A 15,504-nucleotide genomic window follows, 5' to 3' on the forward strand; every position below is an offset into this window, starting at 1 on the left:
CTTGAGGAGCCATATTCCCCTTTTTTATTTTTTGATAACATGCACTTCTCTGACTATGAACAGTAAAACAATGCATCTAATAAAACAACAGGCACACACCAAGCACAAATAAGCAAGGTAATACATCATCAACTGCCTAAATACTTTACCATCACCCAAGGTCTGCAATCACTGGGGAGCCCCACTTCACAGTGATAACCTGAAGGACCTTTCCCAGGAAAGCTTTCCAAGTTTACCTTGAAAAGGGGGTCCAGCTTTTATAAGACCATATCAGCAAGTCAAAGTGACTTTATAACATTTTTAGTGCAGAAACACCTGGGTCTGTTGGCATGCTTTCCAACCAGCCAGGACCAGGGCTTGGCCAGAGCCTAGGCCTTGACAGGAAGGGTTTCCCTAAAATATCTTTCAAGCAAACTTCTATCTATATCAGTTGGGAAATTTTCTTAAAATTATGCATTTCTTGCAGACAGGTAGCTAAATATTCAATGGTAACAGGAACAACCTACGAACAACCAAAGGAATGCATATACGTAACATCTAATAATTATTTTACAGCTAAATCCCTTTACAAAACTCTATGTATTAACATTATGATACAAACAACATATTCAGAATCACTAATAATATTAACTGCTGAAGACCTGGGAATTGTTTCATGATAGTTTGGGTGAATGGAAGAAACAACATAAATATGAAGAAGGTAAAAAGTGTAATTTGGGTGTCCAGGTTTCAAAATCTGGTATGATTTTCACCAATAACAACTTTACCATGTAATAAATGTTTTCATGCTCATTCATAAATAACAAGGCTTAGCACAAGTGCAAAAAGCAGTGGGAGAAATCCTTCTTTTTACTATAAGATTTGTTCCAAGTTTCTGTAGGAATCAGTTGAGTTCTCTACAATTCTGGATAATTGTCAAATATTCCTCCTTTGATGCAGAGAAGTAACACTTCTCTAGGGCCAGAAACCCATTTTGACTGTATCCACACTCTTAGTCAGGAGGCACATAGCAGAGGCAGAACATCATTGTGTTTTAAGTAGTCAGGTAGAGTTACCATCTTCTTGGGTGGTATTTCAGGGCACAGACAGATGTAATTTAAAAAAAAATTAAAAACCACCAGAAGATACTCAAGGCAAAAATCAAGAGAAGCATTTGGGCTTGGCTGAGCTTCCATCCATGAGTCAAATCCTTCTTAATGACACAGAGAGCAGCCAGAGATCTCTGGGAACACAACTGGCTGATGTGCCATGGCCTGATGGGCACTGAAATCTCACTGACATCCCACACATAGACCAGCTGGAAAACAAGCTTTGGCAAACCACACACATCCCACATGGAAATCAGGTAAGAATTGAAATAAATGCCATTGCTCGAAGTGTGTGAAGGCTGCAGCCAACACAGCCAGCAGCTGTGAAGCTAAGGAGACACTTGTGTGGTAATGCACAATAGTTCATTTGCATCCATGCAGCAAATGGAAAAGACAATCTTGCTGTGGTGCTCATGTCTGCATCTTGGTCACACCAAGTGCTGGGCACTCCTCAGAGATGTTGTATTGTCTAGGAGCACCCAGACAGGAATAGGAGAAAAGCCCAAAAATGGCAACAAGCCAGGATGTTTGGGTGGCCAAAGGCAGAATACTTTCAAAGACCAAACACAAAATGTAAGATACACTGGAACCAATCTGCAGAAGACACCACAGGCAAAAAAACCCCAGAGTTTAACTAGGTCAGATCATGCAGTTCTTGTTCAAAGAATATTTCCCACTGGCTGGTTGGGGCAGTTGCTCAACAATGTGGAGAAGACTCAGGACTGTCTTGCAGTATGACAAAATTCCAGCTGATTAAAAAAGCACACCTGCTGAGAACTCTGCCCCATACCTCCTGTTCCCAAGAATCACAAATAAGGCTATTCTTGAAGCTACCCAGAGAGACAAGACTCACAAGTTTCGGGAACCCATAATTTCTTGTGCTTACCTGTGCAATAGCGTCCATCAGATGCTAACTGGAACCCTGGTTTACAAATGCATTTAAAACTGCCATCTTCATTGATGCACATCCCATTGAGGCAAATGTTCCTGATGCTGCATTCGTCCATATCTGAAAATGCAGACAATAGACATAATGCTCATAATGTTAAAGCATAAGGACTGTTAGTGGTTATATTCAAAAGATACACCTTAATTTTTTTCTTAGTTGTCAGAGCTATAATGATAATCAGAAACATATGAGGGGACAGACTGCACTGTCCTAGAGAATGTGTCAAAGCAATGATTCCATTTTTCACAATGAATCATTAACATAAAAAGGAATGAATCCAAAGAAGCAAAGAGAACAAAAAACGGATGAGAAACTGGACAGGTTAAGAACTTCCACTTGGTAAAAGTCATCAAAAAGTGAGAAGGGATGTAATTAAAGAGGGTTTGATATCTTAATCTAAATAGAAGCTAGGTTAGAAGCAGCCTCCTGTTTGGAATGTAAATACAATTTTATGTTACTAAGAAGACCTGAAGGAAGAGGAGACAACATTTGGGTTTGGAGTGAAAACTTTTATAACCTCCACTGGACAAGTCTAAGATTTATGGTATGGGAGAATTCTCAGCACTGTGCTCAAGCATGAATTCTATGGGCACTGCCATCCTCAACTTCCATTTAAAATAAAACCTGCCCCTGCATTCAGCATGACAGGCCATACAGAAGGGTACTTAGTAATTACAGCTTCATGAAAGCATTATTCATCCTCTGACCAAATGGGATATCATGGAGGATTCAAATAGGAAAAGGTGGAGGTTCTCAGATACTGTTATTCTGAACCCTGCACAGTTACTCACAAAATGGGAAAGGAAAAAAAAAAAAGCAAGTACAGAGAATTCTGTTCTTGATTTGAGTAAGCTTTTATATCCTCTCAGTCTTTACTTGGTCCTGGCACAGATGAAATCAGTTTCGGATGTTACATCCAAAAAAAAATCAGTAGTATTTACCAGTTACATCTAAAGAACTACACACAGTTACATTAAGGTATGGCACAACGCCATGCTCTTTACTGATTAGTGTGTGTGCATACAACTCAATGCATTACAATGCCAGAGATGAAACTGTTTCATAACTGGATGCAACAGACATTTTGGCAGCACATGCAATGGAATTAAAAATGTTTTACCAGACTGCCGATGTCCTGGTTTTTATTACTATTAGCACATGGTATTTGGTGGGAAAGGAAGAAATCAGAATAAAGAGTTTTTTCCCCAAATAGTCTAATTTCCAAATATATTTAGTCAATGTACTTCCATAATAAGATATTTTAAAAGCAGCTTATGGTGTTAAACTGCATCTAAAAAAGAGTCAGGAAAAATAGAGTCTTAAAATGTCTGTCTCTACCAAGGATTAACAGAATCACTACTAGCACATAAAATCACTGGATCATAATGACATTACAATATATTCAGAATCATGCTATTTTCCTTAATATTGCAGCTGTCTTGGACAGAAATTACACTTCTAGACATAGTGTGTTTTCTTTTTACTTACAGGCTAAGTCAGACAAAAATAATTTATGATTTAAAAAAAAAAAATCATGTATCTATCCCAACCAGGAATTTTGGCATTAAGTCTTTGAGCTGAATCACTGAGATAATATTCTGCCAAAAATGTTTCTAAGAACAGTGCTTGAAATTCTTTTAACGTATGAATAGATCATTGGGAACCCTCCCAAAGACCTTGGGAAGCATGATAAAGAACATTCTTCTTTTCTTCCCCTTTACTAAAGGTCTGGGAGGTAGGAACACATCAATTATGTTTACAAATTTTTGTTAAAACAATTTTTATAGGTCAGACCAGCCTGCATCTACACAAACCACATTGCTAGTCACCCAGCAAGATCCCATAAAGCATGCTGTTAAGCACACAGTAAAATCAGGCAGCATGTGACTTGTGCTGTGTTTTAAAATGTACCACTCCCATCAAAGCAACTGCATTTTGTGATAGTGGTATGTGCTATTTCTCCTGCTGGACAGACATCCCGTTGAGGATTGCCAAGCCAAGACTCCAGAACTGGCTGCAAAAGACATTTTACTTGCCCTCCCAGATACAGCAAAAGGTATTTGGATATCTGACTCCTTGTTCCTTCCCTTCCCCCCACCAGTGGTCCTTTTCTTTTTCATTGATGTGAATAACCTCTTGCAACTGTAATTACTGATATGGAATGACTTCAGAAGAGTCTTACCTTCACAGTTTTTCCCATCAACTGCCACTTGAAAGCCAGCATTACACACACAGTGAAAACTGCCATCTGTGTTTATGCATCGTCCATTATTACAGATACGACCATTCTGTAAGCATTCATCGATGTCTGAAAGCCAACCAGAAAGAAAAATAACATTTTGGGAGATTCTTTTTTATACTCAAGAGGAATTTTTCCCATTTTCCCTTCCCGTAGGTCTTTAAACCTCCATGGAAATTGTATTAGCTGAAAAATGATTTATTTTGATTTCCATCACTGTACATTATGGGGGTGGAAAATGTTTGTCAGCTTGAAATTTCAAGTTGCTGTGAAAGAATTTCTGTGCATACCACCCTGCAGCTTTCTCAAACAAGAATCACAATTTTGGCGGGTTTTTAAAATTTTTGCTCATCATTAAAATGTTTTTACTTAATTTTAATTTAATTTAACAGTACCTAACTACTTAAGGAAATATGTGGGAAAGCTTGTCTTTTGCTGCTGGTTTGTAAGATAACAGGAAAGTTCAAGACTTTCCCACCTCAGAAGAATTTCTCCTGCTTACTTTGTATTTGAAACATCAGATCCTCTTTCCCCTCTCTCTGCGGGAGGTGCTTGGCCAGTGTTTTGGAGGACCTGAAGAGTGATATCACACGAGGCTGGCAGCTCGCCCTCTCCTCCAAAGCAGAGGAGAGGAGATGCTGAGACAGACTGTCTAGACATTTCAGATTGCTCAGTATTCTCCATCAGGGCCTGGACCATCTCCCAGAGATTCCTGCACACAGGAGACTCAGCTCACAGAGCTCACAACCAGCCCATGCAGACCTGTCTATTTTGCACCCACACTTCCCAAATACCCTGGGGGTGCCCCTCCCGAGCCCTCTCTGTGGAAATGCACTGCTGCACTTCAGGAAGAAGTGGAGCACAGCGTGTGCTCCCAAATGCCCCTGCTCTCTGGACACTTAGGCCAGGGGAGCTGATGCCGATAAAATTGTGAATCTATATTTGCCTTCTTAGCAGCATGGTAGTTCTGTGAAGAGTCTAAGAAATCCCTGAGAATCACTGTATTGCAAGCAAGTAACCATGCCAGCAGAGGCACGAGCTGCTCAGTGACCACTCACCGCAGCAGCAGCTTGCAGCCCTCCACCAAAAGCGTACAGGCTAGATAAACCTCATTCAATAAACAAGCATCATCAGGTAGCAGTGCATAAATGTGGGTTTCCTCTCTGCTCAGTCCCTTTTCACCCCACTTTTCCAGCCCTTGATTGCACCCGTGTCTGGCTTCAGCTACTCCACCAGCTTTCTTCTTTAGGACAGGCAGAAATGCTGAGGAATCTCAAGGCCTTTTAATTTTTAGAGCTCATTTGTTTTTGTATTTTTATGCATCTGATGCCATTTAAATGTGTTGAAAATTAATACCGAACCTCACTGTTCTTTACTTACACACAGCTGATCAGAGTCCCACCACTAGTCCAATATAACATCACCATTTCTTTTCTCCTCTGAGAAACTTGCAAAACAAAGTATCCTTCTCAATGATATACCCAAAATTGCTGTTATCTCTCTGTAAGACCTGACCTCCACTCATCAGAAATGTTGAGCAGATTATAGCAAAGACTTAGCTGTTAAATCACACATTGATAGATTATCATAATAAAATTTCACCTTTTTTTGAGGTCCATTTCATATCCTCTCTTCTGCAATTGAGAAGCATTTTTTTCAGATTATTAATCACAATGTGACTTTATTCCCCTATGTCTCCAATTAAGATATTAATTCAGCCAAGCTCATATTAGAATTATAAGGGATCCTAAGAAGGGATGAATCAGTAGCTTGTAATAAAGACTGCAATGTTTAGTCACCAATCAGAGTCATCATGCAGAAAAAATCCTCCCCTGGAACCTCAGAGCAAGGAACAGATAAACATGTGGTCATTATGGAGACTTCGTTTTTCAAGAGCTTGAGAGACTTCATAAGGAACACATTTCCAAAAGCACATCAGCACAGACACATTTGTGCATGCAAAAAATAAAATCTCTACATCCAAAGTAGTCATGCAAAGTAATTCTACAGCAAATTCTGATTTGGCAGGCACCAGTGCTATATGTACACTTTGCCAAATGCACCCCACCAGCCTTTTTCTTTTCCCTACACTGGTCCTAAAAATTCCTTTAGAAAAACAAGATTCTGCACATCGCAGCACTTTCTGCTCTGGCTGTCAAGCAGGCACGGCTCCCATAGACTGCAAAGGAACTGCTAAGTGACCACACTTAAATGCCATTAAGCTACTGGGCTTCTGACAACCATGTGTTTGTGTAATGAATCAGTCAAATTAAAAGTGTGTGACAAAAATGACTCATGAGTAAATTCATCACAGCTGAGACTCCCCTTCAGCACTCCCTCACCACCAGTCAGCTGAGCTATGAAGATGCTTCCGCAACACGGCTGCTTGGCAGCAATTAGGTCAAACACTCCCCAGCAACAGGCAGCAGTGCTGCTGGCTCTGCATGTCTTCCTGGACCAGAGAGCAAGCTTCTCTACCACAAACACCTTTCTGATTCCCAAAAAGAAGGAAAGAAATGCACACTAACACAGGTAACTTTCTTCTGGCTTTTTCAAAACTTTCCGCTTCAGACTGAGGGCCTGCTCTGCATCCAGTGCAGAAAGCAAAATATGAAGACAAGCTGTGACTCTGGGCATTCAAACATCCTGTTTCATTTAGATGCTTCATTTCTTATGGAATATCAAAGCAATCATTTATTCTTCTGCCAGAAATCTCTCATCATGCCTTAATTATAAAGGACCACATCTATCTACCTTTACAGTTGAATGCCTACCCCGATTTGGGAGTCACAAAACCCTGACAGAGGGTCGGCTGACCGCTGAGGAGTTATGTGGTCCCACTCCCATAGGAAGACAGGATGAGGACCATCAGAACTACAGTCGAGTCAGATCTTCAGAATAACTATAATGAGGATTCTGAGGCTTCCCCATCTAAACATTCCCACTACTTTTCCATATCTAAGCTTTCATTGCTGTTAGTTATGTTTAGTTGTTTCTCTGGCAGTAAGCAGAGATAACAGTAACCTTATATTTACTCAGTGGAAGTTTTATCTTTCTCCCTAACTTCCTTGGTCTTTCATACATAAAGTGTTTCTCAAGTGAAGGGATGCTTAATTGTCCTTGAGATCTTCGAGCAGCAAAAGAAAATAATGTCTAATGTTAAAAAAAAACAAAAAAAAATCCCAAAAACCAAGAAAATATGTCTATTCTATTTCAAAGCCATAAACAGTGCCAAGATCCTTCTAACACAAGGCAATATGCCTCTTCTCATAACCCAGTCAGTGAACAGCAAGCTCCAGCAAGTCAGTCATTTTTACCACCATACCTGAATTTCATTTTTTTTAAAACTCCCATATTTGACCCATCTGTTAAATTTTGCTTGCAAACTATTTTCCCTCCTGATACAATAGCAGATGTGGCTGTATGCACATTACCTCTGCACTCCGTTCTGGTGGCCGTGCTCTGATACCCAACACGACACTGGCAGATGTAGGATCCTTGTGTGTTCACACAGTCTCCACCAACACATGGATTCCTTTCACATTCATCAATATCTGTGGAACACAGACAATACAATTTTATTATCACACTGTCTGCCAGTTATTTTTGCCTGCAGGGGCATTTTATTATTTTGTACTTGGAGAAATAGTGCCTTTCAATCCCTAAGAAAAGGGGACATCACTGAGATCCCAAAAAAAGACCCCATGTTTTAAGATAAATAGGATCTGGGAAAAATGAATTTTTAGTAAAATATTGCACGTGTGAGAGACTGAGGCCTTAATCTTACATCTCTACATTCTCAGCTTCACTGAAGATTTTGACAGAACCAAAATCTTGCCTATAAGATACAGTTAATCTGTGCTTCTGTTGTTGAGCTCTTGCTGAGTTCCAAGCCTAAAGGTCTCAAGAGCCCAACAAGATACTATTCATGAAGTTAAAAAGGACTTGTAAATCCTACTAAGTCAAATTTATGATTTTTTTAACAATAGGTCATTGCATACTCAAAAAGCTAGTAGCATTTTAAAGAAACCATTTTCAATAACTAATAAACACATTATAGTAATGGGTCAGTAAAATAAGAAATCCTTGCTTCTGTGTAATTTTGTTACAAGATTTGTTAAATACTGTTTTAAAGGCAAAATTGTTGTAAAAATAAGTTTGCCACTGAAATCAATTCGTTTGCCAAGGTCTCTTTATTGGGGGTTTTTTTGGAGGCGGGGCTCTTCTATTTAAGAGCTCAGTTATTACATTGTGTGGAGAAGAATGTTTTTTTTCTCTAAAATGAAATTCCCCTCTGTGATTTACAGCAGAAAACCACATACCAAGGCATTCCTCTCTACCATGCAGTTGGAATCCTTTGTTGCACTCGCAGCGGTAGCTCCCAGGAGTGGGAATACAACGCCCATTTCGGCAGAGATGTCGGAATGTTTGGCAATAGTCAGTTAAGTTCACCGGCAAGATCGCTGAAATAACAACAGTTGGGAAAATATTTTAATAGTTCATCATAATAGCTTCTGATAATCTACAACTTGTGCAGGATTTTCCATTAAAAATCAACATTTAGCTTCCATTGTAATGTGAATTACATAGTGAAATGGGAGAGAGAAAATGGCACTTGGGACTCTTAGAGATTTCTTTGAAAACAGCTAACCACAGAAATTTTCATTAAGGCAAGTCTGGTGGTGTTTTCATCTTTTGTCCTATCAAAGAGGACTATGTCTGCTCATACCTAGAGCTAAAGTGGATGTGTGGCACTGCAGGTACTCTACTAAAAGCCTGGAGTAGCAAAGAGCAGGCAGACTGGTTCATTAATTTCTCTTTCCCAGATAGCAGTGAGGAGGGCAGGGATAACCCTGGGAATATGCCTATACTGTCTTTGGCAGGCAGGCATGAGCTGGCTCTGTCCCTGCTAGCAGCTGACCAGAAGCTGTGCAACTACGTCAGTGCAGTGTCAGCCTAAGCTAAAATACTTTGCCTCTTAGGCTGATTAGCTCAGCTTGGTGCTGAACCAAGACTAAATAGTTTCAGCTGGTGCCAGTGCAAGCAGAGACTGCTTGCATCTGCACGGAGTGTGGGCAAAACCAGCTTGTTTACTTGCAAAAGAGTATGTGGTTATGCCAAATGATTTCAGGGGGCACATGCCTACTCCAGACCACATGGGCATGTAGTAAATTCTCTGAGCAAAGACAAAAAAGGACTACATTATATTGGAATGTTGCTCTATATTGGTAGTCTGCTCTGGCTTGCTCCTTACTTTAGGGAAAACTAACCCATCCATGTGTCCGTGTGTATCACTAAAATAGTTCTTTCTGTGCACTGGGTCAGTCTCAGTGACCAGCAGAGTACAGCAGAGTTTTGATCAGTACATTTCATACCTGGCCAAGTGCAAGTGAGGAAAACAACCTGAAAGAAGTTGCTTTCTCTCAGACAAGCTCTTTAATGTAAATATCTGTCACAACCTAGTAAAAAAGCTATTCATATTATGCAGTGCTGACATGCAGCAGAACTCACAACAGCCTTAAAATAACAGTAATGTAACTATTATGATACATGAGCCACAGTACAGACAGTGAGAATGGAATTTTTGAAGCCTATGTTATCAGGGAAAACACTACTAATGAGATAGTTATCTTGCCACAAGGCACATGGTAGGCAGGCTCTGATTGAAAGGACATCCAGAGCCTCCCTGTCCACATAAAGTAAGTAAAAGACACCAACAGCTGAAGGGAGCACACTGCTCCTGGGGAATGCATGTTTTGAAAGAAGCTAAATGCACATGGTGCAAGGAGAGGTTGTTTCAGAGAGGTTGTTTCTGTCTCTCTTACGATGCACTGGTGGAGCCCGGGATGGATAGATGATCTCTGGATGGGGAGGAGGGTAAACGTCAGGAAAGCGTGGTGGGGGGATGACATCAGGACGGGCTGGAGGAAGGTCAGGTCTTGCTGGCAGCATAGCAGACACTGAGCACAATTTACGGTACTCGTCTGAAACAAGAAAATATCAATGCTGTTTTAGACTCTTGCAGCCTGTTCCATTTAATCCAACACTCCCCCTTTTTGCAGTGTTTCAGATTAGCAATAACAAACCTTAAATAATCTGGAAAATGTGAGCCTATATGTTTTCTTCATAGCAACAAGCTTTGCTCTCTGAATTGAGTCATTAATCCACAGAATCTCAACACTACTTGTCAGAAGACTGCCAGTAAAAAGGTAACAGAACTGATATTCTGGACATGAAATTGAACAGTGAGGCAGGGACCTGATCCTAATCTACTTAGTCTTCTTTCAAGCAAAAATCTTTGGTGAACTCAGTGTGAAGTTTACCTAGAGAAGGACTTCTGGATTTGATCTCAAGTTAATTTAACAGAAAGCTTGCCACAGAGTTAGAAAAATACTGAACAGGGAAAAAAGCCCAGTTTCAAACGGGTTTCTTAAAAGTTAACCTCCTAAAACAAAGAAATACAAATATAAGCAATGAGGCAAAACCAATTAGAGAATGAATACACTAACACTATTTCCCTGGGAAAATTAAGTTTGCCAATAAAAGCAGAAACCAAATAAGGTGTAGTCTAAGCAGTGTAGCCAAAGAGAAACCAAGTCAGATTCACATAAATTCATCCTTTTCCAGGTGATGGGAATGATCTATGACAAATGATCTATTTTGCTGGAAGAGCAGTCTATGGTGTATGTGTTGCATTCTCCTATTGTTTATCTCTATTAGTGGCATCTGCCCTACTGCCCCACTTTTCCTCTTGCCCATGACTCTTTTGTCTTCAGGAAGTGTGGGTTTGGAACTTCCAATCCAAAATATGCACACAGAGTATCACAATTAAAGACCACATTCCAGCTGACCTAATTAATGTTAACAATTTGTGCGCACACAAGCAGTTATTTGTGCAGTCAATATCTTTGAACTTCAAAATTTAAAGTCTATGGAACAACAGGGAAGAAGAATTATATAAGGGGAAAAAAATCTAGAAATTAATGAATTCTTGAAACAATATGAAAAACAAGAACAGAAAAATAAAGTAAATGTTGGGAGAAGTAAACTGGGTATTTCAGCCTTCAACACTTTCATCATATCTGTTTCCACCTGTCAAACACATCAGAAACTCTTCTTGAATCACAGAGGATTTGTTCAACAAACTTGACCTAAAGTTCTGCTTTTCCTGATTATGATGTTTGCATTTATTTCATGCTGTTGGGTGATCAGTTTGCTTCATGTGTCACTGCATTTCACTCTGTTGTTCCTTTTAGTCTTTAAATAGTGTCAATGGTAAACCCTGTTATTCCACATAAACAATTACCACCATATTATAAAAAATTACAGTGCTAGCCTTTTTTATTGCAACTTCAATTTCCATGTGTAATTCCTAGCAATTTTATAGTTACCACTTTGCAGCAGCAACTGGGTCTGATGTCCACATTTAAAATGCAACTACTCAGTTACATTATGCACCTAGTGCTCCCCTTTATATTGCAGTAAATTTCCATTTCAGAGTTAAAGATGCTTTGGGCCACTGACAGCTCTAATATCCTTGTCTTGCCTTCTCAGGATATACTATGTAAGGAATATTTGACCTTAATTACATAATGACAGCAATACCTTAAATGCATGTAAAGCTTTTCAAAGAATTTCAAAGCACTTTTAAAAAGAGTAATTTATAGTCTTAATGTATGTCTCAGGTCGGAAGCAAAACCAAAAACGAAGTGGCATGTAACCATGATCTGGAAGACTTTGCATGGATTTATGAGTCAGGAAGTCCTGGGTTCTAGCTCCTTCTCCATGACGTCTCAGTCTGCAGCTGTGGCCAAATTACCTTACTTTTCCACCCAGTTTACTCACCAGTTAGATATGAACAATTAGAAAGCATTTGAAGAAAGCAAGAACTGTGTTAAGACTGAAAGATTTCTCGTTGTCTTCCTATTTCAGAGGGTTGTCAATAGAGTGCACTATGTTTTAGCATTGTTCTAGCCAGTTTTGAACTTTTAACGTGTTTAAATATTATTAATAAGAGTGACAGAAAGTCTTCCAACAGTTCTGATTGCAGATTTCTGCTCCAGTATTATGCAGTTTCACTCAAAGGATTAAAAATAAGAATAATAAAAACTCCCATATATGAACTCTGACAATTTCTTCAGTTACACTGCTATAGTGTTACAATCCCATTCCTTCATAAACTCTGCACCTCCCTTAACCTCCTCCTATAAATTCTTAAATTTCTTGTATTCTCCTCTTCTAAAGGATTTTATTAGGTCTCTAGTCCTAAACAATCTCAAAATCAGCTTCCGTCCAGTCCCTCATACTTAGTTTAACATTCTTCTCCCTCACCATCTTCTCTCAATTCAAGTGATACATTATCTGAGGATCTCAATACCCAAGGAGACAATAAAGAATTTTGGTAGCAGAGAGAAATCATCTTCTGTGTCAAATTTCAGGAAATATATGGTATCACAGAAACCTTGTCATGAGGAAGGAAATCCCTGTTTCCCAAAGAGAATGAAAATGCAGAGGGATTAGGGACATATTAAAAGGGTCTAGAGGAAGTAACTTGATCTTGAAGAGGCTTTTGAAAACAAATCTGAAGCAGGTAAGGTCAGAATAACTTGACTAAAAAACAAGCAACAAATAATTCTTTCTGTCTGCTTGCCCTCCTGGGGATCCTGAGCACTCTTCCACATAGGAGGCTTTGCAGGAGCAGGGGAGTTGGACTGAACAATCTGCCAAGGTGCGCTTAAGCCTCAACCACTCCCCGTAGCTCTTCAATGAAAACATTACAGCTAAAAACCCAACCAAAAGGAAACGACTGATAATTCAGTGCCGAGGCAGGCTGAGCGGAGCTCAGGGGGTTCCTACCGGTGGATCGGATGGGGCACATCTCCGGGGCGGCGGCGGGGGCGGGTGACCAGCAGCGGCCGCTGTCACAGCAGCACTGCATCCTGGACAGGGGCTGCGGCAGCTGCCCGCCACAGCGCCCGTTGCTCAGCGTGGAGTAGCAGAACCCAGGGCGCACGTCTGCAGAGAGAGGGGAATGGATGGGTGAGCATCGGTTCAACGAGAAACGGGGCTTCCACAAAAGGGAAAGGTGCCATTGTTCTGGAGGGATTTGTATTATCAGTGGCATAGCCCTTGCAACAGCACAAGAATCAGAAAAATAGAAAAATTAGACAATATTTGGGCTGCTTTGGACTCAAGCATAACCTGTGAGAAAGCAGCAGTGAAATATGGAGCTGCAATGCATTAAAGGATACAAAAATGCAGTGAAAACATACATTCAGTATGCAACAACAAATGCTTCTATGACCCTAAAGAAAAACTGCAGTGTCATCCTTATTAAAGATCGGAGCAGATCAATTAAGTCTTGATTTGAAAGCACTGACGCACAGCAATAAATTCACAGCATTGCAATTCACAAAGCATTAGTTCATTTTTCATTAGTCATGGCTTCCCCAGCTGAAGTATGTAGTGATTTGACAAGATATAGGCTTGAAGGCAAGAAAGTGCAACACAGTTTTAACTGGTGCAATCACACTGTTTATGGAGATCTGTTGGCTTCCTGTCTGAAAGGGTAAGCATGTGCTGTACAAAGAATGTCCTGTACCCAGATTTTATACACTCAGCTCTGTGCAATGTTGTTAGAGATAGCTCAGCTTAGAGAAAATGTGGATGGGATTAAAAAAATAATAAAAAATAATCCTGTGATACCATCTGAAGCTTTGAGGAACTGTTTCACAGTATGTCATATCATGTCAAATTCAATATTAGCAGTAATGTGATTTGACACTGCATGATAAACCAGACCAAGTTTGTTTCTAAAATATACAAAGAGTTGCAGTCAAGATGTAGTGGAAAAAGTTGCAGATCTAGTCTTACAACAGGAGACATCATTCCCTAAAAAACAGTACTTCAATTACCCAGGGCTTGGTGGATTATCTGTCTAGTACCAGTGCTTTCCAGAATTCACTAGCTACACAAGTGGATGTAAAAAAAAAGCAGAGGAGTTTCTTACTATTTTGAGGAAACTGACATATATAGTGATATGTTGTGAGAATCTGTGATAGTTCTGTCTTTTATTAGCCGGAACCCTAAACATGGATATTACTGACAATACAGCTAAAAGAGTTTGTTGGCCTTTATTTCCAACTTTATTTAGATCAGTCATACTATCATGTGATGGAAACCTGAAAGAGAGAACAAAAAATCAGGTTTCAGTTTTACTACTGGTTCTCTGTTTTCTCTTGGTGCCCAGCTAAACTGCCACACATATTTACTTCTTCATCTACCCTCTTAAAAATCAAATACAACTCCTTGGAGTTAAAACTGTTCTCCACTACTCCTGGAGAGATATTCAGTGGTTTGGAGCGATGGTGGGGTGGATGGGAAGAAGGATTTAATCTAACAGACCTGATCATCATCTTTCGTAATTCACCCTTCTCCATTTTGGTCAGTACCAAGTTTTGAAACATTAAAAAGCAGTAATGGAAAGTGGAAAAGGAAGTTACATGGGATCTTGCAAGTACACAATATGGCACAGAAAGATAAGCACACAGCAAACACCTTTATCTACCTACAATTATAAGAGTGTGTCCAAAAGCCACAACATTTTCAGAAAAAACTCAGCAAGTTTATGAGAAAAACACCAAATCTTTCCATATTCTAATCAGAAGGCATCATTCTTAATTTTTCCCCCTTCCTCTTCTGTTTCAAATGGTAAAAACACACAAACCAGGACAAGAACAGCAGGAAATTACCTTTATCTGTTTCAGTTGTCAGTATTTATTGTTTTTACGAAAAATTACAGTCTTCTGAAAAGGCAAAAAATCACCACAAGAATAAATTTCAATAAAAATGTGTCTCTCAAAAATAAAAAATGTAAAAAGAGGCCATCAAAAAGTAACACAGACCAAACAAATTTATGCCAGTTGGAAGCATGGGCTAGCAACTTTCTTCACTGCACTTTTCATGCACTTGGGATGAGATGCCCTGCTCTTGTTTCTGCTCTGCAGCTCTAGGAGATATCTTTGCTTTGTCTATTCTTATTTTTAAGATTTGTAATAATGGAGCTCCTGGTGCATCCTTTGGATATCTGGCCCCAGTGCTGCTGAGCTGGAGTCCCCTAAGGGATACATTTCTCAGAAGCATTTCCTCCTCTCTAACAGAACAGACACGTCCAGCTAACACTTTTCACTTAAGACAGGCATGTTGTAATTAAATCAAGATTACATGTT

General features: G+C 39.7%; 1 protein-coding gene across 7 annotated transcripts in view; it reads right to left on the reverse strand.

Annotated features, from left to right (window-relative positions):
* The window catches only part of FBN1 (fibrillin 1), a 141,496-nt gene that overhangs the window by 67,424 nt on the left and 58,568 nt on the right, over positions 1-15,504 (reverse strand). For all 7 annotated transcript variants that reach the window (XR_010441528.1, XR_010441527.1, XM_064721767.1 and 4 more), the window contains 6 exons: positions 13,133-13,291; positions 10,102-10,260; positions 8,599-8,739; positions 7,711-7,830; positions 4,220-4,345; positions 1,975-2,097 (listed from right to left, as the gene is read on the reverse strand). Coding sequence is in view for 5 of the 7 variants with exons in the window: in XM_064721767.1 (XP_064577837.1) it covers positions 1,975-2,097; positions 4,220-4,345; positions 7,711-7,830; positions 8,599-8,739; positions 10,102-10,260; positions 13,133-13,291 (828 nt within the window). In the remaining 2 variants the exon portion in view is untranslated. The remainder of the gene's footprint in view (positions 1-1,974; positions 2,098-4,219; positions 4,346-7,710; positions 7,831-8,598; positions 8,740-10,101; positions 10,261-13,132; positions 13,292-15,504) is intronic.

The sequence above is a fragment of the Zonotrichia leucophrys genome, chromosome 10, assembly GCF_028769735.1.
Source record: "Zonotrichia leucophrys gambelii isolate GWCS_2022_RI chromosome 10, RI_Zleu_2.0, whole genome shotgun sequence".
In the NCBI taxonomy this organism is placed as follows: Eukaryota; Metazoa; Chordata; class Aves; order Passeriformes; family Passerellidae; genus Zonotrichia; species Zonotrichia leucophrys.